General features: G+C 46.8%; 1 protein-coding gene across 3 annotated transcripts in view; it reads left to right on the top strand.

The window, feature by feature from the left end:
- Positions 1-26,813, top strand: part of Htt (huntingtin) — a 141,504-nt gene that overhangs the window by 74,390 nt on the left and 40,301 nt on the right. For all 3 annotated transcript variants that reach the window (XM_047565664.1, XM_047565665.1, XM_047565666.1), the window contains 13 exons: positions 1,786-1,896; positions 6,533-6,610; positions 7,080-7,303; positions 9,171-9,249; positions 9,384-9,545; positions 11,040-11,095; positions 11,960-12,108; positions 13,917-14,053; positions 15,426-15,542; positions 15,900-16,022; positions 16,263-16,498; positions 17,534-17,676; positions 25,099-25,306. In XM_047565664.1, coding sequence (XP_047421620.1) covers positions 1,786-1,896; positions 6,533-6,610; positions 7,080-7,303; positions 9,171-9,249; positions 9,384-9,545; positions 11,040-11,095; positions 11,960-12,108; positions 13,917-14,053; positions 15,426-15,542; positions 15,900-16,022; positions 16,263-16,498; positions 17,534-17,676; positions 25,099-25,306 — 1,823 coding nt within the window. The remainder of the gene's footprint in view (positions 1-1,785; positions 1,897-6,532; positions 6,611-7,079; positions 7,304-9,170; positions 9,250-9,383; positions 9,546-11,039; positions 11,096-11,959; positions 12,109-13,916; positions 14,054-15,425; positions 15,543-15,899; positions 16,023-16,262; positions 16,499-17,533; positions 17,677-25,098; positions 25,307-26,813) is intronic.

Below are 26,813 nucleotides of genomic sequence, written 5' to 3'. Positions count from 1 at the left end.
CATGCCATTCTGCACAGCTTAAAGGATTTTTTATTTTAAAGATTATTTTACATAACTCTTGCTCATTTCTTGGTAAATGTATTCCCAGACATTCATTGTTTTTTGTACTAGCAGATACTTCTCATTTTTTGGAAAATCATCTGTAAACCTTATGTAGTTTCTTTTTGGAAGGATATTGATAATTTTGAAAGAGAAAAATATTTGACCACATCTTACAAAAGTTTTAGTCTCTGTTTAACTGCGTGTTCCTTATGTCAGTCCTAAAAAAGGGGCGGATATTGTTTAGATGCCACATGAGGAGATGTTTCTTTTCTCAGGCCCTGCCTGTGCTCCCAGGGTGCTTGCTCCTGTTTGTCATTTCATTCCTGAATACTCAGGACTACAGGGCACCCACTTTGATTTTTGGCCTCCCTGGTGTCTGGGATCCTCGTGGTCTTTCCTCATCCACCCTGGTAGCTGCCTTGTGTGTGTGGTGTGAGTGCCTGGCCTGGCGGTGGGCTTTAGTCATCAGCTCTCCTCCCCTTGGCTCCCCCACTGCTCACATCACCTCCCTGCCCCTACCCTGCCGCCCACCCCCACCCCCCGGGTTCTGCCTAGCTGTGCACCCCCAGCCCCACCTCTCTTCTCTGCCCTGGTTCCTTTCCTTGGTTCCCGAGTCTCCATAGGACTGCTGCTCCTCTGAAGCCCTGGGGGGCGCCCCTTTTACTAAACCCTGACCATCTCAGATGCTAGGTCTGCCTGGGGGCCTGCTCCCTCCAGATTCCACCTTCCAGAGAGGAAGCATCACTGTGCCGATTAGAGGAGACCTTCCTCCCTGGGCTCCTATCCTTACATGATGTCTCCCTATTCCTCTTGTCCTCAGTGTTCTCACTGCTGGGTGTTGCTTCCTTTCCTGCCCTGTTGAAAGTGTATTCAGGCTGACCCCAGCATGTACAGGAGGTAGATCTACTCTGTTTTCATTCTGAGTCTGTCTCCTGCCTGCTTCCTCTGCTTTTGCCCATCATCTCTGGGCCAATTCTGTTCTATCTATTGTAATTTTTTTAAAAAAACATTTTTTTAGTTGTAAATGAACACAATATCTTTTTTTTTTTTTTTGTATTTATTTTTATGTGGTGCTGAGGATCTAATCCAGTGTCTCACAAGGGAGATAAGTGCTCTACCACTGAGCTACAGCCCCAGCTCTATTGTAATGTTTTTGCCAATGTTTATTTCCATATGTAGTTTCCCCGTCAACCCTTGTTTTTATACATTATCTCTTTGGTCATAGGCATCCTCTGAGTCTATAAAATAGGGAAATTACTATGTAATTTAATTAAGCACAATCCTTTGGAACCTTAATTTATCCTAACACTGATTTAAAATTTTGTGATAACCAGACTGAATAACTGTATCTGAAATCGATAATAGTCTCTCCTAGGGATCCCAGTGGATATGGAATAAGTCTTTTGTACTTTATATTTCTTGATATATATCAGATACTAGTTATGAGGGGTGTTTAACAGTTTTGTTCTCTTTATGACATAAGGTCAGGAATTAGTGCTTTCAGTAGTGTCAGTGTAACTTGGACTATAACAGTATATATAGCTATCTGGAAGAGCAGTTTTCTATCAAGGTATTTTCCCAGTGCCAAAAACAGTAAGTACCTAGACAAACCTGAATGGGAGTGTGAAGGATAGCATGCCAGAAACATCTCATGGCAGCCACAGTGCATTTGTGTCACTGTTGTGGATAGTGAGACTGCAGCAGTGCCAATAACCCTGTGCTCTCTCCTTCTACCTTGCCAAGGTCACCTTGGATCTTCAGAACAGCACTGAAAAGTTTGGGGGGTTCCTGCGCTCTGCCTTGGATGTTCTCTCTCAGATTCTAGAGCTGGCTACACTGCAGGACATTGGGAAGGTTTGTGTCTCTTTTCTTCTCCTTGAGCCGTGGCTGGCACATCTGGTGTGTGTGTTGGGCTGGGGCTTCATGGGGTGGGGTCAGCACTCCAGGTCTGTCCAGGAAGCAGCAGCGGTGTGCAAGGACCACTGCCTAACTCCACATCCTCATGTCAGGCTCCTGAGTCCCACTCCTCTCCCAGACAGAAAGTGTGTGGGATTTATGTCCTGTTCAACACGTTAAGTTCGGTGCTATACATTAGTTCAGACCCAGTTTATTCTAGAAAATACAGCTTAAAAATGTGCTGATAAAAATCCTTGATTTTCTCATTTGACCTTTCAGGTAGAAAAGGGCAAAAACAAACTCAGTGGGCTGGGGCTATAGCTCAGTTGGTAGAGTGCTTGCCTTGCAAGCACAAGGCCCTGGGTTCAATCCCCAGCACCACAAAAAAACAAACAAACAAAAAAAAAAACAAAAAAAAAAACACACCAAAAAACTCAGTGAGAATGTGTGACACAAATGCACTGTGGCTGCCATGAGATGTTTCTGGCATGCTATCCTTCACACTCCCATTCAGGTTTGTCTAGGTACTTACTGTTTTTGGCACTGGGAAAATACCTTGATAGAAAACTGCTCTTCCAGATAGCTATATACACTGTTATAGTCCAAGTTACGCAGACCCTACTGAAAGCACTAATTCCTGACCTTATGTCATAAAATGTGTCACACATTTTACCTTAGGAAGAAGCAGAGCTGAGGGCCACATGTTCTTTGAGGTTTGGATTTGTTGGTTTGTTTTTTGTTGTGGTGGTGGTGGTGGTTCTGGGGATTGAACCCAGAGGCACTTAACCACTGAGCCACTAAGCCAGCACTTTTTATTTTTATTTTGAGATGGGATCTTGCTAAGCTGCTGAGGCTGGCCTTGAAATTGGGATCCTTCTGCCTTAGCCTCTCAAACCGCTGGGGTTTCAGGCCTTCCATTGTGCTCAGTATGGATGTTCTTTAGTTCTAAGTGCAGTAATCCCCTCTCCCCACACCACCATTTCATGGTGGAAGTGCTCAGCATGTGGGAAAATTGTAAGTGAAATGTGGTAAACACCTGAGTCACATGCCAGTCAGACTCTAGTTCTTGGACTTTTGCTGGATCTGCTCCTTTGTGTATAGCCATCGCCCATAGAGATGATGTCTTCTCAGTCAGTGAATTCATGAAATGCTGCATTATCCAAAGACACAAAGGTAAATAGCCATCAGTTCACATTTTAATCAAGAGTGACATGAGTTGACCTTTATATTCCTGAAATCAGGGGTACAGTTCTGCATGTGTGTTGAAGGTACATATAGGAATTCAGTTCTGAGAATCATTGGGTTTCGTACAAGAAGAACTGGAGAATTCAGCATCTTCTCTTGCCTGTCTTACAGGTGAAGGTAGCTTTGCTCACCTCTGCTTTCCTGTTTTTGTATGTTTATCTTCCTTGCAGTCCCACAGAGGCTTCTGTTAGCTTCAGTGACAGTTTCTCCTGGGTGTTTGTACTTGGAAGTTCATCCTGCAAGTCTGAAGTTTCCCTCCCTGGGCTTTCTGGTGAGGGAGGTGGAGAGGAAGCCTCTGCAGGTGGTTCCTGGTCCTGGGCCTCACTCTTGTGAGGCCTCCTCTTCACTGATGTGTGATCTGGGAAGGGTTTCAAATCCATTCCTGCTGCACTGTGATCCTGGGTCAGTTGCAAAGATACTAGATGCTTGGGCCACCCATCCAGCTTGAGATGTACAATGGCAGCTTGGGTTGTGACCGCTGAGGGCGAGGCAGCAGGAGCCTTCACTTTGTGTGCCTGGGTTGCACTGCCTGAGGCTGTGGGTGCTCCAGGGGTCAGAAGCATGAGCAAGGCTTCAGATTTCTGAGAGCTTGGCTGGTTATAAGATAAAAGGCCAAGAGAGATTTTAGAGTAAACATAGGGTTGTTTCATTTTGTTTTTCTAAATACCAACACTGGAAATGAAAAAAATAATTCCACATCCTCGACAAGTAACTTTTATTCTTCTTTCATCTTGATCTTGTTTATTCTGTTCTCTTTATACATGATTGAAATTTAACGTGTGGTAGGTTGCTTTGCATTATATATAATGCCCTTTTTTTCATAACTCCATATTGCTCAGTATCATGTTTTCTGTCTTTAAAAACTATACTACTTCATAGGGATTTTATTGTCAATGTGCCTTGATGTAAGAAACAGCACAACTTGTGTTTCTTGTGCTTGGGTTTGTTCACCTTCTTGAATCTGTGTTTTATCGTTTTCTAAGTTTGTAATATTTGGGGCATTATTTCTTCCAATACTTTTTTCAGACCACTAACTGCCCCCCACCAGGACATTCTAATTACCTGCATATTCGGTTGCTTAAAGTTGTCCATAGCTTACTGATGCTCTTTTTGGTTTTTACCTTTTTGAACCTCTGTTCTTTGTTTTGGGTAGTTTCTGTCTCCTAGGTTCTTCTGTGATGTCTAATCTGCCTTAAATCCTTTTAGTGTATGCTTCATCGTTAACTTTGTTGCATTTTTATCTCTAGAAGTTTGACTTATGTCTCTCTTTTTTTTTAATATTTTTTTTCATTGTCGATGGACCTTTATTTTATTTATTTGTATGTAGTGCTGAGAATTGAACCCAGTGCCTCACATATGCCAGGCAATTGCTGTACCACTGGGCCACAAGCCCAGCCCCTGACTTGTTTCTCCCTTGACTAATTTTTGAATACGGTTGTAATAATTTAATATACTTTGCTAATTCTAAATCTTGTCAGTTGTAGATTAGTTTTAGTTGATTGAGTACTCTCCATTGTGGACTGGGTTTTCCTGCCCCTTTGCATGCCTGCTGATCTTTGGATACCTGATGTGAATTTTACTGTTGGTGTGAGGTCTTTTTGTGTTCCATAGATCCTATAGAGATTTATTCTGGGATTCAGTTACATTGCATGGGAATAGTTGTCTCCTCCAGTGCAAACTGGATTGGTCAGATGGTTTGGAATTGTGCTTAATTTGGGTCTTTGCTGATTATTCCCCTCTACAAGGGGAAGCTAGGCCTTCCTGAGTGCTCCACCCAATGCCCCAAAAGGACAGGTTTTGCCATCAGGCTAGTGAGAAGAGTGACCATTCCTGGCCTTGTGAGCACTGAATGCTGCTCTCTAATCATTGCTGACGATCCTTTCCCTGACCTGCACATGGGCAGTATCTTTGCAAACGTGTGCTGAGTGCTGGAGTTCTTCGTGTCATACCTCTCCGCCCCCAGCTCCACCACTGAATGCTGGAGTTCTTGGTACCTCTCCCAGATCTTCATGGATCTGTCTGTATTGCCTTCTTCCTGGGTCATAGAGATCTTGGTGTCCTTGGACTCTGGGTTCCTCCTTGTCTTGATTTCTAGGATTTGACTTTGTCTGTCTTCCTTGTGGATGACCTGGGAACTCTTGAGGCAGTGAGCGGGGGCAACTCAGGGCTTACCGTGTTTGCCCCGTGTCTTGGCATTACTGCCCTTTGTTTCATGATGTGCATGTCTTGAGAACTGCATTTCCAAATCTGGAACTGGTGTGGACTTTATTTTTAAAAAAGTCGTCTCAGGTAGGAGTATAAATCCACTCCCTCTCACCCCATTCTGACCAGAAGGTAGCAGTCTTTCTGTATCACATTGGATATTAATATCTGCAACAGGGCCCTGGTTCCTGTGACTCTGGAATTCACAAGCCAGAAACAGTACACTTTCTTGCTGTTTGCAGTACCTCCTGCAGTTTCTTATGCCCATTAAGCATTCCATTCATATTTACTGAGAGATGGTCCTTGAGGACAAATTGCAGCTCAAAAGCCTCTAGTTGTTAATTCTTTCTGTTATGATTGATGAGATTAGCCACTATGAGCCAGGAAAAGTAAAAAGGGGCATGTAGCAGGTTCAGTCCTTGAACATGGGCATATCAGAATTTCTGAAAATACACGACTTGTGTATTAGATAGTAGCAGATACAGAAAGTTATATCTCACAAATGCAGAGAGGCATTCCAGCCTACTGGGTGCTGGTTTTCAGCAGCTAACAGGGACAGCGGCTCGAGGCTGGCTAAGCAGCAAGGAAGCATGCTGTTGGTACTGCAGGCCTGGATCCATGGTATTCTTAAAGAATCATTGTCCTCTGTCCTCTTGATGCTTCAGGAGGACAATGGTACCTTAGGCCTCATTCTGGATGGTAATGTAGCTTGTGAGAAGAGTGACAGTAAGGGAGTCATTCTAGTTATTTTTGCTGATTGCCATGAGATACCTTGAGGACTTATTTGTAGTAAATCACACAGCAGTGTGCTCCTAGGTGCTGTGATCAGCTGAAGACATACAGGTGCTCCACAGATGCCTTTGCAATTCCTTTGTGCACTTCCAAATCCCTGCCCTAAAGACAGATGCAGATGGACAGCAGATTCTCAATGTCTGTTCATTGAACAACAATTGAATGGATGTATGTATAAATGTGTGAAAGAAGGGTTCTCATGTTTCTTCTTAGATTTCAGGACTTTTGACTGTTCAAAGTGATAAACTGAAAAATGTTCCTCTGGTTTTCCTCTGTGTCGACACAACTGAAATGGCAGCTGTGTGTGTCTTTGGTTTCTGTCTGCAAGTCATTTACTCTTTGCCTGACTTTCTAGTGTGTGGAAGAAATCCTTGGATACCTGAAGTCCTGCTTTAGCCGAGAACCCACAATGGCAACTGTTTGTGTTCAGCAGGTGAGAGTGTCATTTTCTGCCTTTCTCAGTGGCCCTCAGCCCCTGTGACCAAATACTGCTTCTTTCTCAGAAGCTGGTGCTGGTGGGCATGATCAGCAGGAAGGGCTGGGTGGTCCGAGCTGTCTCTGTTTTGCTTCCTTATGATGGACCAGAAGGGCACCCTCCTCCCTCTTTAGGAAGATGTGAGTCACTGAGGGGGGGATGGAGGACTTTAAGCTGTGCTGAACTTTAAGCCCTTGCTATCTTACACTTGTCTTTGTCCCTGTGGGTTTCTGTTCAGAATGCCTAGTGTCAGAGCACAGGGAAACCCCAATGCTTAGGTACTGGCAGCACTGCTTGGCAGTGGTCTCCTGAGGTACTGAATTTCACACTGAATTTTTGTTGCGTTTCCTGTTTTCAAGGGAGGATCTTAGCGTGTTGCTCATGCTTCCTTGTGTCAAGTGTTGACGCTTCATTTTTTTCACTCCAGCTGCTGAAGACTCTCTTTGGAACAAACTTAGCCTCCCAATTTGATGGCTTCTCCTCCAACCCCAGCAAATCTCAAGGCCGAGCCCAGCGTCTTGGCTCCTCCAGCGTGAGGCCAGGCTTGTATCATTACTGCTTCATGGCCCCCTACACCCACTTCACGCAGGCCCTAGCGGATGCCAGCCTGAGGAACATGGTGCAGGCAGAGCAGGAGCATGACACCTCAGGGTAGGTCCTGGTGGGAATCTGCCACTGGTGAAGACACAGAAGACAGTGGGCATTTACAAATAAACAAGTGAACCAGCATCTCCTCATCGACCACTGTGTTCCAGAGAGTCTAGAAAGTATGTTGGCACAGATGATAGGTCCAGCCCTGACTGCAGAGGAGTGCCTGGCCTCCCTCCGGACTGGGGAGCAGGAGCCTAGGCAGTTGTGTTACCCAGGCTAGGACGCTAAGATGTACCAGCTCTGCATTCCAGAACAGACTGGGACACACCTCGTCCTCATACAGAACTTGTTCTGTTTTCTGGACTCATAAGTGGTGCTTTCCTTTGCACTAGTGTGGTGTGTGTGTGGTGGCACTTTGGCAGTCTGCAGTGAGAGACCACTTGTCGTGGCTCAGTGGTGCTGGTGTTGAGAGGTGTTTAAAGGTCACAGAAAAGTTTCAAATGGGTTACTTTATGTTTTATAAACTGTTTTAGCTTTTTCATTGCTGTGACCAAAAGACCTGTCATGAACAATTTTAAAGGAGGAAAAGTTTGTTTCAGAGGTCTGACTCTGTTCTTTGGGACCTTACATGAGGCAGAACATCATGAGAGAGGAACACAGCTTAGGATGTCACTACCAGGAGGCAGAGAAGGGGACTCTCCTCACCTTGGACAAAATTAAAACCCCAAAAGTGACCCACCTCCTTCAGCCACATCCTACCTGCCTATAGTCACCACCCAGTTAGTACATATTGGGATTTATGCACTGATTAGGTTAATAGTCTGGTAACCTACTCATTTCACCTCTGAACTATTTGCATTATCTTATACGTGATCCTTTGGGGGAACACCATATATCAAAACCATAGCGTACACTTTATGGTTGAAATCTCATTTCACTTAAATGTATATTTGTCTTTTTTTTTTCTTCTTTTTTTTGGGTGCTGGGGATCAAACCCAGGGCCTTGTGCTTACAAGGCAAGCACTCTACTGACTGAGCTATCTCCCCAGCCCCTATATTTGTCTTTTTAATGCCTGGAATACAGAAGATATTTCTCTTTTAGCTGTACTAGCTACTGGACCCAGGCCCTGTGCATGCTAGGCAAGCATTCTACCATAGAGCTTCAGCCTTAACCCTTGAGTGTTTCCTGAATCATAATTATCAGCCAGTATTTGAGTTGCTACTCTCGAGTAGTAACAAAAATAGAGGGGCTGGGGAGATAGCTCAGTTGGTAGAGTGTTTGCCTTGTAAGCACAAGGCCCTGGGTTCAATCCCCAGCACCCAAAAAAAAAATAGAATCCTTGATTTTCCTTTAGTGATCAAACAACTCGAACTAAAATGCTCTATTTAAGTGCTTTATGTAATCGTATGAGATATAGGTAGGTGAGTGTGTCACTGTTTTTTTGTTTTTTGAGATGGAGGGTTGCTGTGTTGCTCAGACTGGTCCTGGCCCCTACCTCAGCCCTCTGAGTAGATTGTACTACAGTGTACCACCCGTGCCTGACAGTGTTAGTTATCTTAATCTCACATATATTTCTTAAAAAAAAAAAAACAAAACTATAATCAGCATAAATATTGTAAAGATTCCTCCCAAGAAAGTCAAGTGTTGCCTTCTAAATCCCTGGTCACCTCTCTCAGGTCTTCCTGACGTTTGGACTGAGCATGAGCTTCCCAGAGCATAGGACTCAGACTTGAGAGCCTGCAGACGGTAGTCTGGTGGTTGGTAGGCAGCCTCAACTCTGGCTTGAGGCTCAGTTTGCAGCCCGTGCTATTGCTGCACTGCCGTGACCTTTTGGCTCTTCTCACTCTGACATGTTCTCATTTTGCCAACTTGAAGCTGGTTTTTATTGAAGCATATTCCTTGCTTCCCTCTTCTCCCATTTGGCAGATGGTTTGATGTACTCCAGAAAGTGTCCACCCAATTGAAGACAAACCTCACAAGCGTCACAAAGAACCGTGCAGATAAGGTAAATGGCACCAGAGCTGGTGCCAGCCTGTGGGCCCCTCCCATTAACACAGGATGCCGTGGTGCTAGAAACAAAACCCCGCTTCACTGCCCCAAGTTTTTGACCAAAGCTCATTGGATTCTCTTTTCTTATAGAATGCTATTCACAACCACATTCGTCTCTTCGAGCCTCTTGTTATTAAAGCTTTGAAGCAGTACACCACGACGACATCTGTGCAGTTACAGAGGCAGGTTTTAGATTTGTTGGCACAACTGGTTCAACTCCGGGTCAATTATTGTCTTCTGGATTCAGATCAGGTTTGTAGCTTTCATCTGTCATCCTCTATACTGATCTAGCTGAATGAAGGTTACCCTAGAAAGATGCTAGCATCTGTCTGCCTTAGAGAAATGTGATGTTTGATTCCCCAGCCCCACACCACTTGCTGCCTCTTAACTGTTTCACGGATGCAGAAGCAGAAGTCCTAGGCCCTGGGCAGGCCACAGCAGGCAGGTTGGGCACTAGCCCCAACTGCCCCAAGTCTGTGTTGAGCTCTGGTAGGATTAGCCTTTAAAAATCTGCCAGAGGTTTCCCCATCCACTTACCTACCCTCCTCCTCTCCGAAATAACTTTGATTTCTGTTTTAAGATATAGCTAAGATTTAAAAAAAAAAAAGATAATAGCTAAGATTTATTGTTTTGGGAGGCATTTTTGCAAAAATCCACAGCCTTTTTTAAAAAATTTGTTTCAGAGCTAGATGAACACAATGCCTTTATTTTATTTATTTATTTTTATGTGGTGCTAAGGATGGAACCCAGTGCCTCACATGTGCTAGGCTAGCGCTCTACCACTGAGCCACAACCCCAGCCCTCCAGAGACTTTTTAAAAGCAAATTATCAGTTATGTTCTGCAGTTTCAAGCAATCGAAAAAGTTAGCTTGCCCCTAAAGTAACGTACCAGGCTAGCAGCTGAGACCAGTGCCTGGACCCCCTGTGGAGGCTGTGTGGCCTGCCGCATCTCTGTGCGCATGAATCTCAGGCTAGTCATGTTCCTTGGTGATGCATGTTGCAGATTCCTTCCAGGCAAGACTCAATAATTGCCTTTAAGTCATCACAATTTGTTGTGGGGCTCTGATCTTGGGCCTGCTTTCCTGCGTGAGACAGGAAATGTTTTGAGATAGAATTATTATAGTTCTTCATTTCCTTTTAGACATAGGTCTCTTTAGATCTTGTCATCTGCTCTGTTCACCTTACGGATCTGCTTCTGGAGAAGTGAGGACACTCCTTCCATATGCTGATTCCCCACGTCAGGGTTGGGCCAGGCTAATTTCTAATGAGAGGATCGGGCTAGAGCATGACTTTTACTCTTCCTTCTTGATGAAAGCTATCTGGAGAAAATTGACCCATTGGACATTTCCTTTTGGGGAGCTTCATTCATTTCCTTAGTTTCCTCTGACACTGAGGCTACATGGGGAAAAGTGGGGGCTGAGGAGGCTGGTTCGACAGCAGGTGCCCGGAGAGCAGGGAGGAGGGAAGCCAGGGCACTGCATTGGTATGTTCTGCTTGGAGCATGTTGAAGATTGCAGTTGACATTTTCTTTCTGATTTCCCATTTCTGCCTCAGCAGAGGTAGAAGCTGATGTTCTCATGTGGCAATATGGATCCTGGCTTCTTTTGGGGCTATCTTTAGAGATCTTGATTATAAACAGGTTTATCAGCTCTCAGAAAACTTGTTGAAAATTTATGGAGGTAACATGATAACATGGTTTTTCTATTTAATCCTGTTATTAATGTGAACTTGTATTCCTGCCCATAGGTGTTCATTGGATTTGTACTGAAACAGTTTGAGTACATCGAAGTGGGCCAGTTCAGGTAATCAGCATGTTGTCATTTAGAATCCTTGTCCTTGCTATGGGCTAAAGTGCTATTAGATGTCTTGCTGGGCTTTGCTTTTCATTTTTGCCTTCATGGAAGTCTAAGCAGCGTGCTGTGCATTTTCATTTCTCTTAAGAATTAAAGAAAGACCTTCTCATGACTGTTTAGAAGTTTTGCACTTGTTTGCCACATATGCTGTTGGTTTCATTTCCTGTTTCAAGGGTTTGCTGTTGGCACCAGGTTGCTAATTTCTCACTGATGGAACATGCCTTTTCTAACCGTAGAGCTGCATTTCTGGAGCCAGTCATATTGAATGTCAGGGTGTGTGCTCCCTTCTAGTCTCTGCAGCTCCTCCTCACCAGGCGTTAGGCTGTGGTACATCCGTCATGCCTGTTGAGATTTATGGGTATGAGGGCTAAAAAGTAAAGCTCTTCAGTTCCTGGAGCACTTCATAAGTAGACTGTCCAACCAAGTGTGGAAGGAGAGTGTTCCAAGAGCCACTTGGGGTCTAGAGACCCAGATCTTGCCCTACTTCTGTGGCATCTTGACTGGTTTTGGGCAGGGCACTTTTCCTCCTTCGAGTCTCAGATGCCTCAAGAGTGAAGGGGCAGGTGGAGAACCATGGCATCCATGCTGCCAGGTGCCCTCTACCTGCTCCTGCTTTTCCCTCCTGGCCGCCAAGCTGTCCGAGTGCTGGGCCAGGGAAGCCAGTGCCATGGGCAGGATTAACAAGGTTGCTGAGGCTGTTCAGCTCATGTGCCCTGTCTTTCAAGGCTGAATCTGAGTTATTTTGTGGTGTTTATATTGATCATGTATCTTAATTTTGATAAGAAATATCTAAATGGATGTTTTTGTTTCCAGGGAATCAGAGGCAATTATTCCAAACATCTTTTTCTTCCTGGTGTTACTGTCTTACGAACGCTATCATTCAAAACAGATCATTGGAATTCCTAAAATCATTCAGCTGTGTGATGGCATCATGGCCAGTGGGAGGAAGGCTGTGACACATGGTAACAGGCCACACCTTTCCCTGTCTTCAGTGTCGTGACATGCCCAACAGTGTTAGTCTTCTTCCACCACTTGGAGCTGTGTGGATGCCAGCTCTGCTGCATGGGCCCTGTGTGTGAGAGCGCGTGTGCTGCGTGCGCATGTGCGTGCTAGTTACAAGTGCGCACAGAGTAGCGGGCACGTTCTTGACTTAGGCGTTTGGAATCTACATGCTGGGTAAACAAACAGTAAGATTATAAGACACAGAGTCTGAACATAAATGCTCCTGTTTATTCATATGAAACAAAATTTTTTGTTTTTTAACTCTCTATTAAATTTTTTTCAGGACTGGGGATCAAATTGAGGGCCTTACACATGCTAGATGGTTGATCTACCAGTGACTTAAAATCTCAGTCCCACAAAATTTTAAAATCCAACTTGCAATAAAAGCAAATTTTGATTTCTTTTTCTAGTAGTATTGAAGGTCTAGTCGGACCTTGATTCAGGGCTGTTTTGCTTAATTATCTTACCAGAGCTTAAATAAGGACCACAGCTAATCACCAACTGCCGAAGCAGAAACAGTCCCCCCTCCAGCCTGTGCAGGAGGACAGTGGTGTGCATTTAAGAACATGTTGTAAATCATTCTTTGAATTTTTTAAACTAACCTGCTAGGGATGTATTTGAAGACCCTTGCAGACCCCTAGATGTGAAATGCTGCTGCCACATCCAGAGTCTCCCCTGCAGCATTCTGCAGGGGAGTGTAGACTGAGTCCACTGAGAGGCAGGGCTGGGCTGCTGTCTCCTGCTCCACACTAAGCTGATGGGCTGAGCCATGGCCTTTCAAGGTCTTCAGTTCACGTCTCAGCAACTGCACAGATGATTGAAGTCTTTGCATTTGGGTCGCTGGATTTAGTTGAACATGCAAATGTCAGATGCAGGAAACTAAGGTTTCTGGACTTTGGAGGATCTTTGGACAGAATCGGAGTCAGTGGACAGCTTAAACCTGTACTTTGTTCAGGGATGCTTGGTTACCTGGAGGAAGTCAGCCAGTGTGCCCATGTGTGTATGTCCTTGGGTTTGAGTGTGTGTGTGTGCATGTCACTAAGAGTGTACTGTGTGCCAATTATAGTAATTTCTTTCAGTTTTTTCTATAGACAATTTAGTGTGGTTCCTTTTTCAGCCCAAGATAAGAACTAGGGGAAAAACCTTTTCTCTAACAGGAGAGTTTACATTAGAAGTGTCTACTCATCTTGTACTGTGACTATTCTGTAGGAAAAGTATTGATTATCTTTTTAGACAAATCAAGTAGATTATACTTGAGACCAAGGCTGTTGCTAGTTTGGTTATTTGGTACTGGAGATTGAACCATGAATGCTCTGCCACTGAGGTGTACCCCATTAGCCCTTTTTATTTTGAAACAGGTTCTTGCTAAATTACTGAGGCTGGCCTCATACTTGCAACCTTCTTGCTTCAGCCTCCTGAGTAGTCGGTGTTATAGGTGTGTGCCATTGCTTCAAATCGACTTTTCAATTTAAGCTACCTTTTGTCAGAAGAGATATTACATTAAAGGAACCCTTTTTCTTTCTTTCTTTCTTTTCAGAAGCTTTCACAAAACTATCTGTTCAGAGAAAGATCCATGGTCTCTCTCAGTGATATAACAATAATTTCACAACTCACTGATGAAACCAGGGCTTAATTCATTTCTTATCACAAATTTAAGTGCAGGGTAGGGTTTTCTTTATGTCTTGAATATATTTTGGAGTGTTTAGACCTGCCTACCAAATGCAGTTTTCTCATGAGGCTTTATTAGCTTGCTCTTCTGTGCCCATAGCCATACCGGCTCTGCAGCCCATAGTCCACGACCTCTTTGTGTTGAGAGGAGCAAATAAAGCTGATGCTGGGAAAGAGCTTGAAACTCAGAAGGAGGTGGTGGTGTCGATGCTTTTGAGACTCATCCAGTACCACCAGGTAAGAGGAATGTGTAATGAGAGTTGGGTACACAAGGGAAGTGTCGTAGGTCCAGCATGTGTTGAACAGTGGCAGTGTCTTTCATCCAGCTCTGGGCTCCCTGGGGCCTGGGGAGAAACCAGTGACGGGAGATGTGGTGGACTATGTCTTTACCACATCAGGTCCAAGTATCAGTTAATTGATAATCTGGTCACAATCTAAGAAATGATAGCAATCTCAAATCTGGAATTGTTCAAAGACTTTTTTTTTTTTATATACTGCCATTTGACTGGTAAGGGTCTCCTTTTTTGAACTGATTTTGATCTGTTTTTGAATCCTTTTAAAGCCATAAACTTCTCATAGAAACAATATTTTATTCTTACATTCATGTTTTGATCACTGTATGTGATATTTAAGTACTTCATGCTTAACTAAGTCCCATGACTATGATAAGAAGTGAGAACATCAGTGTTAACGAGAGTGAGCAGCTGGCCTAGGCAGGCCCTGCAGGGCAGCTGTGCGCTCAGAGGGGCTTAGCAGCCTGCCCACCCGGCAGTGTCTCCAGGAGGTCTCAGGATGCCTCACAGAGGCCTGAGCATGCTCGTGGCACGATGGGGGTTTAAGTTCTTGTATAACAACATAGGTGCTGTCCACAGAAGGCAGCCGTGGAGATGATTGGTCGGAGACCTTTCCACATATCGTCCCTAAGCTGGGTATGTGTCCTCTCTGGCAGCTTGTGTTGTAGACCAGGGTCTGCCTACGTTGTGTGAACCACTGGGTAGTGAGCTTGCTGGACACTGCAGCCCAGGTGGTCTGCTGCAGCTGCTCAGCTCTGCTGTTGTAGCCTGTCGCACACGAGTGCCAGAGTTGCATACAGGAAAACTTTATTCACAAAAACAGGAATGGGCCACCCCATCACAGACCTTTACAGGTCACAGATGTTCTCTGTTTAGAAACTCTTACTCAGCCTTCCGTGACTTGGGAGGTGGGTGCTATGCAGAGGATTACCTTTGCACAGAGCACAGAAGTGGACTTGATGTACAGAGAAGTAGTAAGGCACCTGCAGCATAAGCTGAGTCAAGGCTATGTTTGGGTTTTCCCAGAAGCTCATATGCGTTTGGTTTTTCATTTTGTGCCTTTTCTCTGAGTGTGAAATTCCATAGAAATAAGACCTTTCGTGAGTCACTCACGCGCACCCTGAAGGGACCTGCTAAACCTTCCCTTGCATTTTTTTCTGGTTCCCCCACATTCACGTGTCACAGGTGAGACTGTGTCAGCTTCCTCAATCTTTAATCAAGGACTCATCTTGTGCAGCTGAACCAGGACCAGGTGGGCATGGGCACTTGGCCATGAAGGGTGCTGGAGTGCTTGCTGACCAAGCATACTCTTGCAGGTGCTGGAGATGTTCATCCTTGTCCTGCAGCAGTGCCACAAGGAGAACGAGGACAAGTGGAAACGGCTGTCCCGGCAGGTGGCTGACATCATCCTGCCGATGTTAGCCAAGCAGCAGGTCAGTCATCACTATCCTGACTTGCTGTCGTTCAGTGATTGCAGCTTCTTTGAAGTAGACCAGGATGCTTGTGAAAGCGGGTGGCTTGTGATCCGCTTTCCATCAAATTGTGATGGAATCATGCTTTGGTAGTATTCCTCAGTGCTTGTCACAGGGCAGTGACTTATTCTCCACTGTGGAGAAAACAGTGTTGTCCTGGGAGTGTGCTTGGGTGGCTGCTAATCTTCAAATGCTGTAAATGGGAGAGTGGTAATGGAGATGAGGAGGACCCTGTGCCCTGGAGACACAGGACCTGATGCATGTGGAGCTGTCTCTTGTTGGCTTACTTGGAAATGTCCATGCTCTTTAATTCCACAGATGCACATCGATTCTCATGAAGCCCTTGGGGTGTTAAATACTGTATTTGAGATTTTGGCCCCTTCCTCGCTCCGCCCCGTGGACATGCTTCTGAGGAGCATGTTTGTCACTCCCAGCACAATGGTGAGTTGCCTGGTCCACCTGCAGGACCGAGTCAAGCTCAGGCCTGCTGTGAGAGCAGAGCTCCATGTGATTTCTCTCTTTGCTGGATCCTGACTGACACTGTTACCGCCTCTCTGGGACCAGAGAACCAGTGGGGTAGGGATTTGTTAATGGGGTGATTTTCTTTCATGAAATGGGCAATCAGGGAAAATTTAACCATTTTTCTTTCTCTACTTTTAATTTATTTGCTCTCTCTTGTAGGCGGCTGTGAGCACTGTTCAGCTGTGGATATCTGGAATCCTAGCCATTCTGAGAGTTCTGATTTCCCAATCAACCGAAGATATTGTTCTTTCTCGGATTCAGGAGCTCTCCTTCTCTCCATTTCTAATCTCCTGTCCAGTAATTAACAGATTAAGAGATGGGGACAGTACTTTAACAACAGAAGAACATAGTGAAGGGAAGCAAATGAAACATTTGCCAGAAGAAACATTCTCAAGGTATGCTCCCTGTCTGACCCTGTGAGTAACCCTTGTCTTCGGGGAAGCTGCATGCTTGCTGTCTCATGGTCAGTGTGTCTGGAACAGTTGCTATTCTTCTCCGCTCTGTGAGCTGGGTGGGGAAGTGTGTGTCGGTGTGTGTTGAACCCAGTCTGCCTGGGTGTGGCCCTTGCTTAGCCTGTCTCTTAAGGTTTTGTCCCGTTCCGTCTTCGTGCTCCTTAGTGACTGCAGCAGTGGCTCACTGCAGGCATGATTTTGCCCTATGCTTAGGTAGTAAGGGCTGTGTTGTCTGCAGAGAAATTAATAACCTAAGAAAACTCCTCTTAATTGGTCTTCTGTTTGTTCTCACTGTGTCTTGCAATGCTACCCCCTCACAGCAATGGGGCACTCAATCCTGCTTGGGACCATGCCACTGTATTCTTGCAGTGTGGTCCTGTCTTCCCTCCTTGAGGGCCCTGAGCCCGACTCAGGCGGCTGTCCGTGCCACTGCGTGGATGAGCATCCGCTGCCCTTGGAGAACTCCCTCAGTCCGGTTGCCTCTTCTGTTGTGCTCCTCTTGGCCTCCCATGCCTCGCGTGGCCAAGATGAGGGGAGACACCCCGCGTTACTCATGGAGGCCACCCCTGGAAACCGGTGCGGCACCTGTTTGTTCGCAGCTTCAACAGGCAGCTCTCCCTCTGTTAAATTGAAGCAAGTGGCCAAAGCTCATGATAGATTATATTCTTGTCATGGATTATCAGCTTTAATTTTGTAGCACTTTATAGTTTACAAAGCTTTACAAAAAAATACATGATTTTATCCCGACAGTCATTTGAAGGTGGTATGACTACCACCATTTCCTAAGTGAGGAAGGTGGTATTCAGAGAGGCAGAGTGACCTCATCCTCAGCAATTTTAAACTTTTCACTTGTACTTTGTTCAGGGTGCAGTACCTGTGTCTTTACTTTACCTGCATTTGTACTATTTCACACATTTGACTTAAGTGTTCTGTGGATAGTCACCTGATTCACTGTCCTACTCTTCTCTTTCTCTGAAGGTTTCTGTTACAACTGGTTGGTATTCTCTTAGAGGACATTGTTACAAAACAGCCAAAAGTGGAAATGAGTGAACAGCAACATACTTTCTATTGCCAAGAACTAGGCACGCTGCTGATGTGTCTGATCCACATCTTCAAGTCTGGTAGGTGAATCCCAGAGGTCTTGGTATCTGACTCCGTGCCCTCCTGCACACTGTACTTGGGGTGTAGGACCATGCTGCCCAGTGGAAGACTTTCAAAAATGCTTTGTTGGTGGTAAGAGTAAACCTGTTACTGTGTGGTTTGCCCTTGGGTAGAGGCTTCAGAGAATGGAAAGCAGGGTGGTTGGAAGGTGTTTGTATGCAGATATTTGTAACAGTGTTCGTCATTCACAGGAGCTCAAGTGTGCAAGCAGGTGGGCTAATGGATAAGCAAAATCTGGTATACACATACAATGAAATATTTTTCAGCCTGAAAGAGGATGAAAATTCTGGTATATGCTGACCTTTGAGGTCATTGTGCTGAGTAAAATAAAAAGATTCTGAAGGACAAGTGGGGTTCTACTCACATGCGGTACTCAGACACAGGAAGTAGCCCGAGGGCTTATGGAGGCTGGAGAGCGATGGGAGCTACTTAATTAGAGTGGAGGGCTTGTTTTGCAGGACGAGAAGAGTCATGGAGATGGACAGTGGAGATGGTTATATAATATTATGAACGTATTTAGTACCAGCTTTATATACTTAGAAATGGTTTAAGTTGAACATTTTGTTAAAAATGGGAAAGTAACCTAAGGGCCTTCTGCTGTTTTCAAGTTTTGGAGAGCCAAGATGCTTTTACCTTCACAAATGATGATGAATTAAAAGTGAGAGTGAACCCAAGAGAGTAGGTCAAAGGGTGCCCTCCATGCAGCACACCAGGCCGGCTTGGAGTACAGGAGGAGTGCAAGACGCAGTCCTGCTTCCGGTGGAGCCGTAGGAAACTGAAGGGCGCACGGCACAAGGACAGAGAGGAGCAGCCCACAGGAAGCCTCCCAGAGCATGGTGTGCCTCGCAGCAGCCCACGAGGTGGAGGCCGTAAACACTAAGGTTCTCCTCTTTGTAGCCAAGGCTCATGATCAAGGGCTCACAGAAACAGGCAACCCTGGACTTTCTCGACTCTATTGGGAACTGTGTTCCTCAGTCAGAGTGTAAATGTTGTTAGAATTTTCATTTTTGCAGTCAACATTTGAGTGAAACACTGATGACTTCATTACTTAAGAATAGAGTGAGCGGGCTGGGGAGATAGCTCAGCTGGTAGAGTGCTTGCCTTGCAAGCACAAGGCCCTGAGTTCAATCCCCAGCACCGCAAAAAAAAAAAAAAAAAAAAAAAAAAGACTAGAGTGAGCACGTTTTCAGTTCTGACAAATATAAGAAGAAAACTAAGCAAGTTAATTTGGGAAATGAGTGGTAGAAAAAGAGTTGGGGGTTAGAAGGGGCACTAATAGTCTCATCTTGCATTGACAGAACAAAAAAATAGACTAAAAAGAAATCCTGATAGATCTAAAAATATAATTCAGATTGGTAGGAGGCAGCATACAGGAGCTAAGTTTCCTCGTTATCAGGGTAGAGTTAATAGGTCGCATCTAAGGTTGTCCGAAGTCTAGAAATCACGACAGAGCATTGTGTGGTTTCCATATGCAGCAGTCTTTCTGTTGTAGGCATAAGATTCCAGCCTAAAACAGAGCAAAGGAGCTTACTGGCTTGAGTGCCTGGCATGCTCAGACTGGGCCATCGCATCTGGTGGTTTGTGCATTGTGTTTCTGCAGCTCTGCTACTGTGTTGGCTTTGTTTTCCAGTGGGCTACTTTGTTGTGCAGAAGCATGGTTTCTGGCCGTTGTGGTCTTAGCCCCTGAATTATGTGTGTGACTGGCCTGCATGATTTGTGTGGATGACCATGAACCCCTGGGTACTCCAGCCAGCCTAGGCCACCTGAGAGAGTGGATGTCATTCCGTAGAGGGCTGGTTTTTACTGTGTTTTACAATATTGTCCATGTTGTATGTGATGTGGAGTTACACTGGTTGTGTATTCGTATATGAACATAGAAAGTTATGTCCGATTCATTCTGTCTTTCCTGTTCCCATCCCCCCTTCCTTCCACTACTCCCTTCTGTTACAATCGATTGATTCAGTCATTATTTCTTAAAAGAGGAACTAGTCCAAAGAGTAACTCTGACCACTAGTTTTATGCTATCCATCTTGCTGGGGGAGGGGGAATTTATCCCAAAGTTGTTTACTTTTTTCAGATTCAATCCAGTATCCAGAATAGCCAAGGGAGATACTGTTCTTTGGTTTATAAGATTGGAGGTAACAATATCCTTCTCTTTAAGCCTCAGGATACACCAATTTAGAAATAGAAGGTGGGGCCAGAGGTATGGGGGTGGAGTTCAGTCAGCCCTCTTATCCACAGTTCTGTATCCACAGATTCAACCAAGTGCCATTGAAAACACTTGGAAAAAAATTTTCATATATCTATGTACAGACTTTTCTTGTTATACTAATCCCTATATTATGCTATATAACACCTATTTACATGGTTTTGTGAGTAATGCACTCACAATATGATTTAAAATATATGTGAGGATGTTAGGTTATTTGAAAGTTCTATACACCATTTTTTATGAGGGGCTTGAGGGTCTGCAGATTTTAATATATATGGTGGTTAATGGGGAGGTGTCCTGGAACCAATCCCTGCAGGTGCTAAGGGACACTTGTACCTGTTTTGAATGTTGTGTGGTTGGATTAAAGCTATCTGACCTCTTGACCTCATGAAACTTTGCTGTCATGATTTCTTAAGTCCACATCTGTGTCCCTTCTATCTAAACACTGCTATCTAAACACTCATCCAGTAAGGAGCAGCAGATATTGATGCATCCTCTTTGACTCCAGGTAATGAGCAGTGGAGACCTGCTGAGCAGGAGGGGCAGGATGTGGGTGCTGCGTGCCCACCTTCCTTCTGGGCAGAGGTGGGCAGATGAGTGGGAGCTCTCCTCTGCTACTTTCAAAAGAGCCAGTATTTCTATCCTATGGCCAAGTAGGGGTAATTGGAAGGAAGAGACAATGGATTTCCTATCATGCTTGGGCAAGAATAAGGGCTGAGTGTTCATAGTGAAACTGGAGTTTCTCCACTTTTGCTGGTGGGTGGGGTCTGCATAAGCTTCAGGCCTCTGCAGTGGAGGAAGCCTGTTTCTTCTCCACTACCATTGAGTGAGATGTTGCAGCTCTGAATGGTGAGCCAGGCCCTCCAATGTTCCAGCAGACTTGTGTAGCTCACCGTCATTTTCTTCTTTCTGGGTTCTTGTCTCACAAATTCAAAGAATGAAATCCACAGAGGAGTGAGTGTGAGTGTAGGGTTTATTCAAGAGTGAGCAGAAGCAGAACTCTCCCGCAGGGCAGGAGGGTGCCTGGTAGGGTGCTTTGAGGGGTGCTAGCCTAGGGGTTTATGCAGCACTTGTGTCCAGACTTACGCTCCAGGGTTTGGGAAAGCACTGGTGCTGTTGGTTAGAATCTGTGCTAGTCAGGTTTTAGAAAGGAACTAAGGCTTTGGTCACCCTGGAGCCCAAGCTTCCCTTCGGGTCTGCCCCACTTCTGCTTCCTTGCCGCTGGCCTACAGGCCCAGCTTCCCTGGAGGTTGAGGTTGTTGGATCTGGGAGGGACAGTGAGGGGTGCTGCCTCTGGACCACAGGTCCGGGTGCCCTGGCTTGCCTCAGCCCTGGCTGGTTGTGCCTCAGGCCACACTAACGTGGCATGCAGGCCACTGCTCTGCCTCTCAGCAGGGATGGGTGGGCTGGCCGTGTGGCTTGGCGGCCAGGAAGCCGTGTCAGTAGTACTAGGAATAGTGGAGTTCTCTTGTGGATGTGTGGTACACACTTGTACTTGTCTCATCACACGGAACCTTAGGACTTCTCTGAAATATCTCCACTTTCTACTGAGGAGGAAGGAACTTAGGTTCTAATGGGCCATGTGGTAAAGCTACGAATGAAAACCCAGGAACAGCTTCTCTCCACTGTCCATTGCATTAGGACGGGCTGCTATTGGTTGTTGATGTCAGTGTAGTAGCTCCCACTTGCCGTCAGATAAGAAGATGCCTTTGTGTCCACATCATAGCTGAAGAAGCAGCCTCAGGGTCCTAAGCAGTGGAGCTAGGGTGTAAACTCTGCCTCCAAGCCTGAGCTGCGCAAACCTCCTCGCCCTTCTGCCTTGATGACAGCATCATCTCCCAGTGCTGCCTGCGTTGTGTCTCTCGGTGTTTTCTGTTTGCTCCCAGCACAGGGCTCGGGAAGCTGTGCACAGTGCCACCAGCTGCTCCTCTGCCCTGTCAGCTTCCCTCGCCTGCCCTGAGCCAGCTCCTCAGTGCACAGGCTCTTCTCTTCTCTGTCTCAGGCAGCTGGTCACCACTGCTCCCGGAACCAGGATGGGAGGCTCCACCGAGAACCACCAGGGTCTTCTCCCAGCCCGTGCTCAGTGCTTGCGCGGCTCCTGTGAGGAGTACTCATCGCCATTCAGTGGCTTCACACAGCAGGAGTTTGAGTGTGTCCCTGGCAGACAGTTCTTTCCTCCATGAGGGGATTCAGGCACCAGGCTGCTGCCTGCAGTTCTGCTGTCCCCAGCCACTGCACTCTGCTGGGGGTTGGGGGGGTTGGAAAGGGCCTTATCACCATAGACCAAAAGTGATCTGTGTCCCTTTTGCTTGTTTTTCTCTGACAGTGGCTGCTTACAGTCCCCATGCCTTACAAAGAGACTGGGAAATGTCCTGTTGCCTGGGTAACTGCTTCCCAGCCTGGTGGGCAGTTACCAGAGGATGGAAGCAGTTGGTTTCTAGGGTGAGGAAGTCAGGGAAACCCTGGGGAGAGTCAAAACAGGGTCAGTGAACACTTCAGTCAGAGCTTTCCAGGAGTCTGCCTACCCTGGCATGTCCTGTACCCGTCTAGACCTCACTTCCACAATGAAGTCACCCCACACTTTGCAGAGAGAACAAATCTGGTGAGTGTCCAGTCCTCATCCTCGTTGCCTCCAAAGCGCCATCCTTCTCCGTCTCTCCTGCCCTTGGTCCTGTCCCAAGGGCAGCCATGTTCTTCTGCCTTCTTCCTCATCCCCTCTTGTATTTGCTTTCCCATCCTCACATCCTTCTGGTTTGCCTTGAGTTTTCCCTTTACATGCTCGTTAACTAGCCACTGTGCATTCATTGCAGCAAACCCAGAGAAGCTGTCCTTGTGTGCAGGCTCAGATAACTCAGTCCTACACTATGAACAAGGGAACCTTTTTGCCACTGCTTTCTCAATAGCTGCGCGCCCCTCCCCCTCAGCTTTTCAAGAAAGGGAAATAAAAAAGGTCTCAGAAGTTTGTTCTGACTGTCCTGCACAGTCATTTCCCTCTTGGCTCCCGTTCACAGCAGTGTCTCTTGCCCTCTTTTTAATTGTGTGTGTGTGTGCGTGTATGTGTGTTTTGGTACCGGGGATTAAACCCAGGGTTACTTTACCACTGAGCAACATCCCCAGTCCGTTGTATTTTGAGACAGGGTCTTCCTGAGTTGCTTAGGGCTTCACTAATTTGCCGAAGCTGACCTCAAACTTGTGATCCTCCTTCCTCAGCCTCTCAAACTGTTGGGATTATAGGCAGGTGCCACTGTGCCTGACTCTCTTGCCCTCTTGAGCAGAAAACAGCTGCGTCTCTTCCTGAGACTTGGGGGACTCTGGAGCCACCTCTTCCTTCTAAAGCTTTCCTCTGTTGTCCTCCTCCAGTCTCTCTTTTTTCCAGAGCTGCTGTCCTTGCCTGTTGTCTCCTCTGCCCCTTGCTCCTGTCCCTTGTGGGTGGGTCACTGCATGCGTAGATGCCTCTCTTCCTTGTCCTTGGAGTCCAGTCATTCTCCTGTCCTACTTCTCTAATTTCCATACACTTCTAGACATGGAGCTTGACCTGTTTAGCCTTGAAAACATCACTAGCATAACCGCCTTCCTCCAAGGCATCCTCTTTCTGTTCACGAGCTCCGTGTTTATCATGAGGATTGTCCAAAACCCCAGCATTGGCAGCAGTTCCTCCCCCACCTGGTGAACCTGGTCTCACCACCTTCCTCTCTGGTATGGAGGCCCTCCCCCTTATGGTCCTTCTCCTCTTCAACTGAATTCTCTCTGACCATGCTCAGCAACATGGGCAGCAGCAACAGCCTCTGCAGAGAGGGCTTCTTGACTGCAGACTCTGGGCCAAACCCTGAGCTCAGGTTTTGCTTTCCAGTCCCTCTTTAAGAGGAGGAGGCAAAGGCCCCCAGCCACCCGGGGAGAGTGAGCAGTGGAGCCTGAGCACAGCTCTGTCCTGCTTTCATCTACCCTTGGCCTTCGTTCTGCGCTCTGCGCATTGGACCTGTGTCCTTTATCACTTGTGTCTGATGGAGGGACCCAGGGAGGGATGGGGCCAGGCCTGGGCATGACCGAGTGGACAGTGCTGACTGAAAAGCAGTGTGGAGAAACCCTGGGCACCTTGAGGGTCCACAACAGGGCAGACACCAGAGCTTCTGAGGTCGTGCTTCTGGAGGTGCTTTTCTTCGTCTCCGCCCTGCATTTAGTGGATCATGAAGTAACCAGAAGACTCTAGTCTTTGCCTGTTTTAGGACTTTTTCACATTTGGGATGTATTGAAATTTAAAATGAGATTTTGACTCCAGCGGTGATACCAGGAGATCCAGCGATGGGGAAGAGTGAGATCCTAGCCCCTCTCCCTTTTGTTTCCTGGCATTGCCTCCTCTGCCTCTCCTTGCTGTGCTTCACCCTGCGTGTGTGTCCATCCTGGGGGAGGGCTGGCCCTTGCGAGGCCTGCAAGGTGAGCTGACTTCAGTGTTCAGCCAAAGGAGGGTTAGTGAGGCCAGTGCTTCCTGGAGGGAGTGCTGCCAAGTCTCACCTGGGTCTGCACTGCGTGCAGTGTGCAGGGTATGGGACTGGTGGTTTGGCAAGCTCAGTCCCTGGGTCCTGGGTGTTCTGGGTTGGCACAGAGGCCACTGCCTGGCTCATAGCCATCGGTGGCCTGCGGGAAGCTCACAGGAGCCTGGCAGTGCTGTGGGCCCTGTCTGTTCTCTCTCAGAGCTTGTGGTGTTGCCCTACCTGGCCTCTTGTGTTTCTGTTTCCTCAGTTCTCAGCAAGCCAGCAAACAGGAGTGGGGTCCCTGCGCCTGTGACAGTGGCTCAGTGTGTGGAGGCCCCACCATGATCTGAGTTCAGTGAGCTGAGGCACTGTCAGCACCTCCTTCTGGGGAACTGTGTTGAGACCTTGCAGCCCCTGACTCGAACTCCTGGAGGACCTGGCAGTGCCCCAGTGGTAGGCAGGCAGTGGGAAAGTACGGATGCTTTTTCTCTTCCTGAACCAGCCCAATAAATGAGCACAATGTCTATTTCTGCTTAGAAAAGTGAGAATTTTCTAAGTGCCAAGCGTTTTGATCTTGAGCACAGAAAAGCGTTATGCGTCCATCTTTTTTATGCAGAGTCTTCACATAGCTGCCTGGTGTTGAACTGCGATGAGCATCAAGAAGGGTTTTCTGTAATCAGTTATACTATGTTTGGTTCTAGGAATGTTCCGGAGAATCACAGCTGCTGCTACAAGACTCTTCACCAGTGATGGCTGTGAGGGCAGCTTCTATAGCCTAGAGGGCCTGAACGGGCGCGTACGCTCCATGGTACCCACGCACCCAGCCCTGGTGCTGCTCTGGTGTCAGATCCTGCTTCTCGTCAACCACACGGACCACCGCTGGTGGGCAGAGGTGCAGCAGACACCCAAGTAGGTGCATGTTCCTGAGCCCAGGGTGCAGCTGGTGCTGGGGGGTATGGTATGGCCAGAGGTTTGGCAGCAGTGGAGGTGCTTTCCCATCTAGGCTCTGCAAGACTCCGTGGGCTTTCGACTGCATCCTTATCTTTCCCTCATGGGTGCTGTATTGCGGGGATGTGCCCAACCACAGGCATTCAGAGTAGCAGCTGCTTTTTCAGTGTGGTTTTCTTTGACAAGCTCTCTTGACACTTTGCCATCTGGCGGGTTGCTCTTGTCGAGCAGTGTCCCTCCTGCTAGGTTCTGGCACTTAAATTGGTTCCATAGCCAGGCATGTTGCAATGTCTTAACTTCATTATGAGTTAAATGTGGTTCTGCTTATTCTTAGATAATGAAGTAATTATTTAGCAAATTTCAAAGCTGTTCGGAAATATCTTATTTTTTTATCACTCAAAAAAACTACTAAGGTTCTGATTGTGGGTGGCCCTCTTCTTGCAGAAAGTTTTCAGCTTTAAACCTCAGTGTCCAGGTGCTCCCTCCCTTACACATCTGAGCATATTTGGACATAAAAGCTGTGAACCCTGCTGAGTCCTCGGTACAGTTTCTGTAAGACTTAAGGAAGAGTGCAAGTGTGGTCCTCTGCCTGGTACCGAGGCCCTCCAGCTTGGCCTCCCTGTTGAGAGGCTGATGGCCCCTCTGTTCTGCCTCCATGGAGTGGGGTCTGCAAAGGAAAAAGAAATACCGCTTCCCACCCCACGTGCTCATCACTCAGTGGGGGAGACAGACCTGGGACAACTTCTGAAATGCTTGGAGGATGTCTTAGGCCTGTCACGGTAACTGAACACTAAGAGCCAGCAGATAGGAAGCCAGAGTTGCCTAGTTTCATGCTTCTTAAACCTGCGTGCGTATCAGCTAAGGAGCAATAGGGTAGGGCTTGGAGGCAGCAGCTGGGCAAGCCCTGGGAATCTGTTTCTGCCAGGCTCTGGTAGTGCAGTGCTGCTCATCCCTGGCACTACACCGAGCAGGAGGGCTGCCTCAGCAGCACGATGGTGCTGTCCTCGCACACCTTCCTCCACCAGGCCCAGTGACCAGGGCACTAAGAGCCTTTTAACAGGTTCCCAGGAGAGCTCAGTAAATACCCAGGATTGAGGTGCACTGGGTGAGACGTAGGGGCAGAGCCTGGGTTAGCTGTGGGTGGGGCAGGTTTGGGGGAGACAGCAGGAAAGTGAGTTGTCCGTAGCCCAGCCAGCACCTCCCCTCCACATTGGTGATCAGTGGAGTGGGCAGAAGGCACGCCGCAGTTTGTTCAGAGCAAATGGCGAGGAACACCCCTTCCATCAGGGGCGGACTGGGCTCCTGAGAACCATCACCACCTTAGATGAAAAGAAACAAGCAGGTCAAGCCAGTGCCCTTTTAGAGTGCAGGTTGTGTTGTGGATCCTGGGTCTGAAGCAGCCAGAACGGACATCCCTGGGCAGCTGGAAATATGAAGGTGAGCCTGTGAGGTGCTCTTAGGAGACACC

Source organism: Sciurus carolinensis, chromosome 10 (genome assembly GCF_902686445.1).
Source record: "Sciurus carolinensis chromosome 10, mSciCar1.2, whole genome shotgun sequence".
NCBI lineage: Eukaryota > Metazoa > Chordata > Mammalia > Rodentia > Sciuridae > Sciurus > Sciurus carolinensis.
The sequence above is the reverse complement of the archived record's forward strand: the minus strand, read 5'-3'. Positions and strand labels throughout refer to the sequence as shown.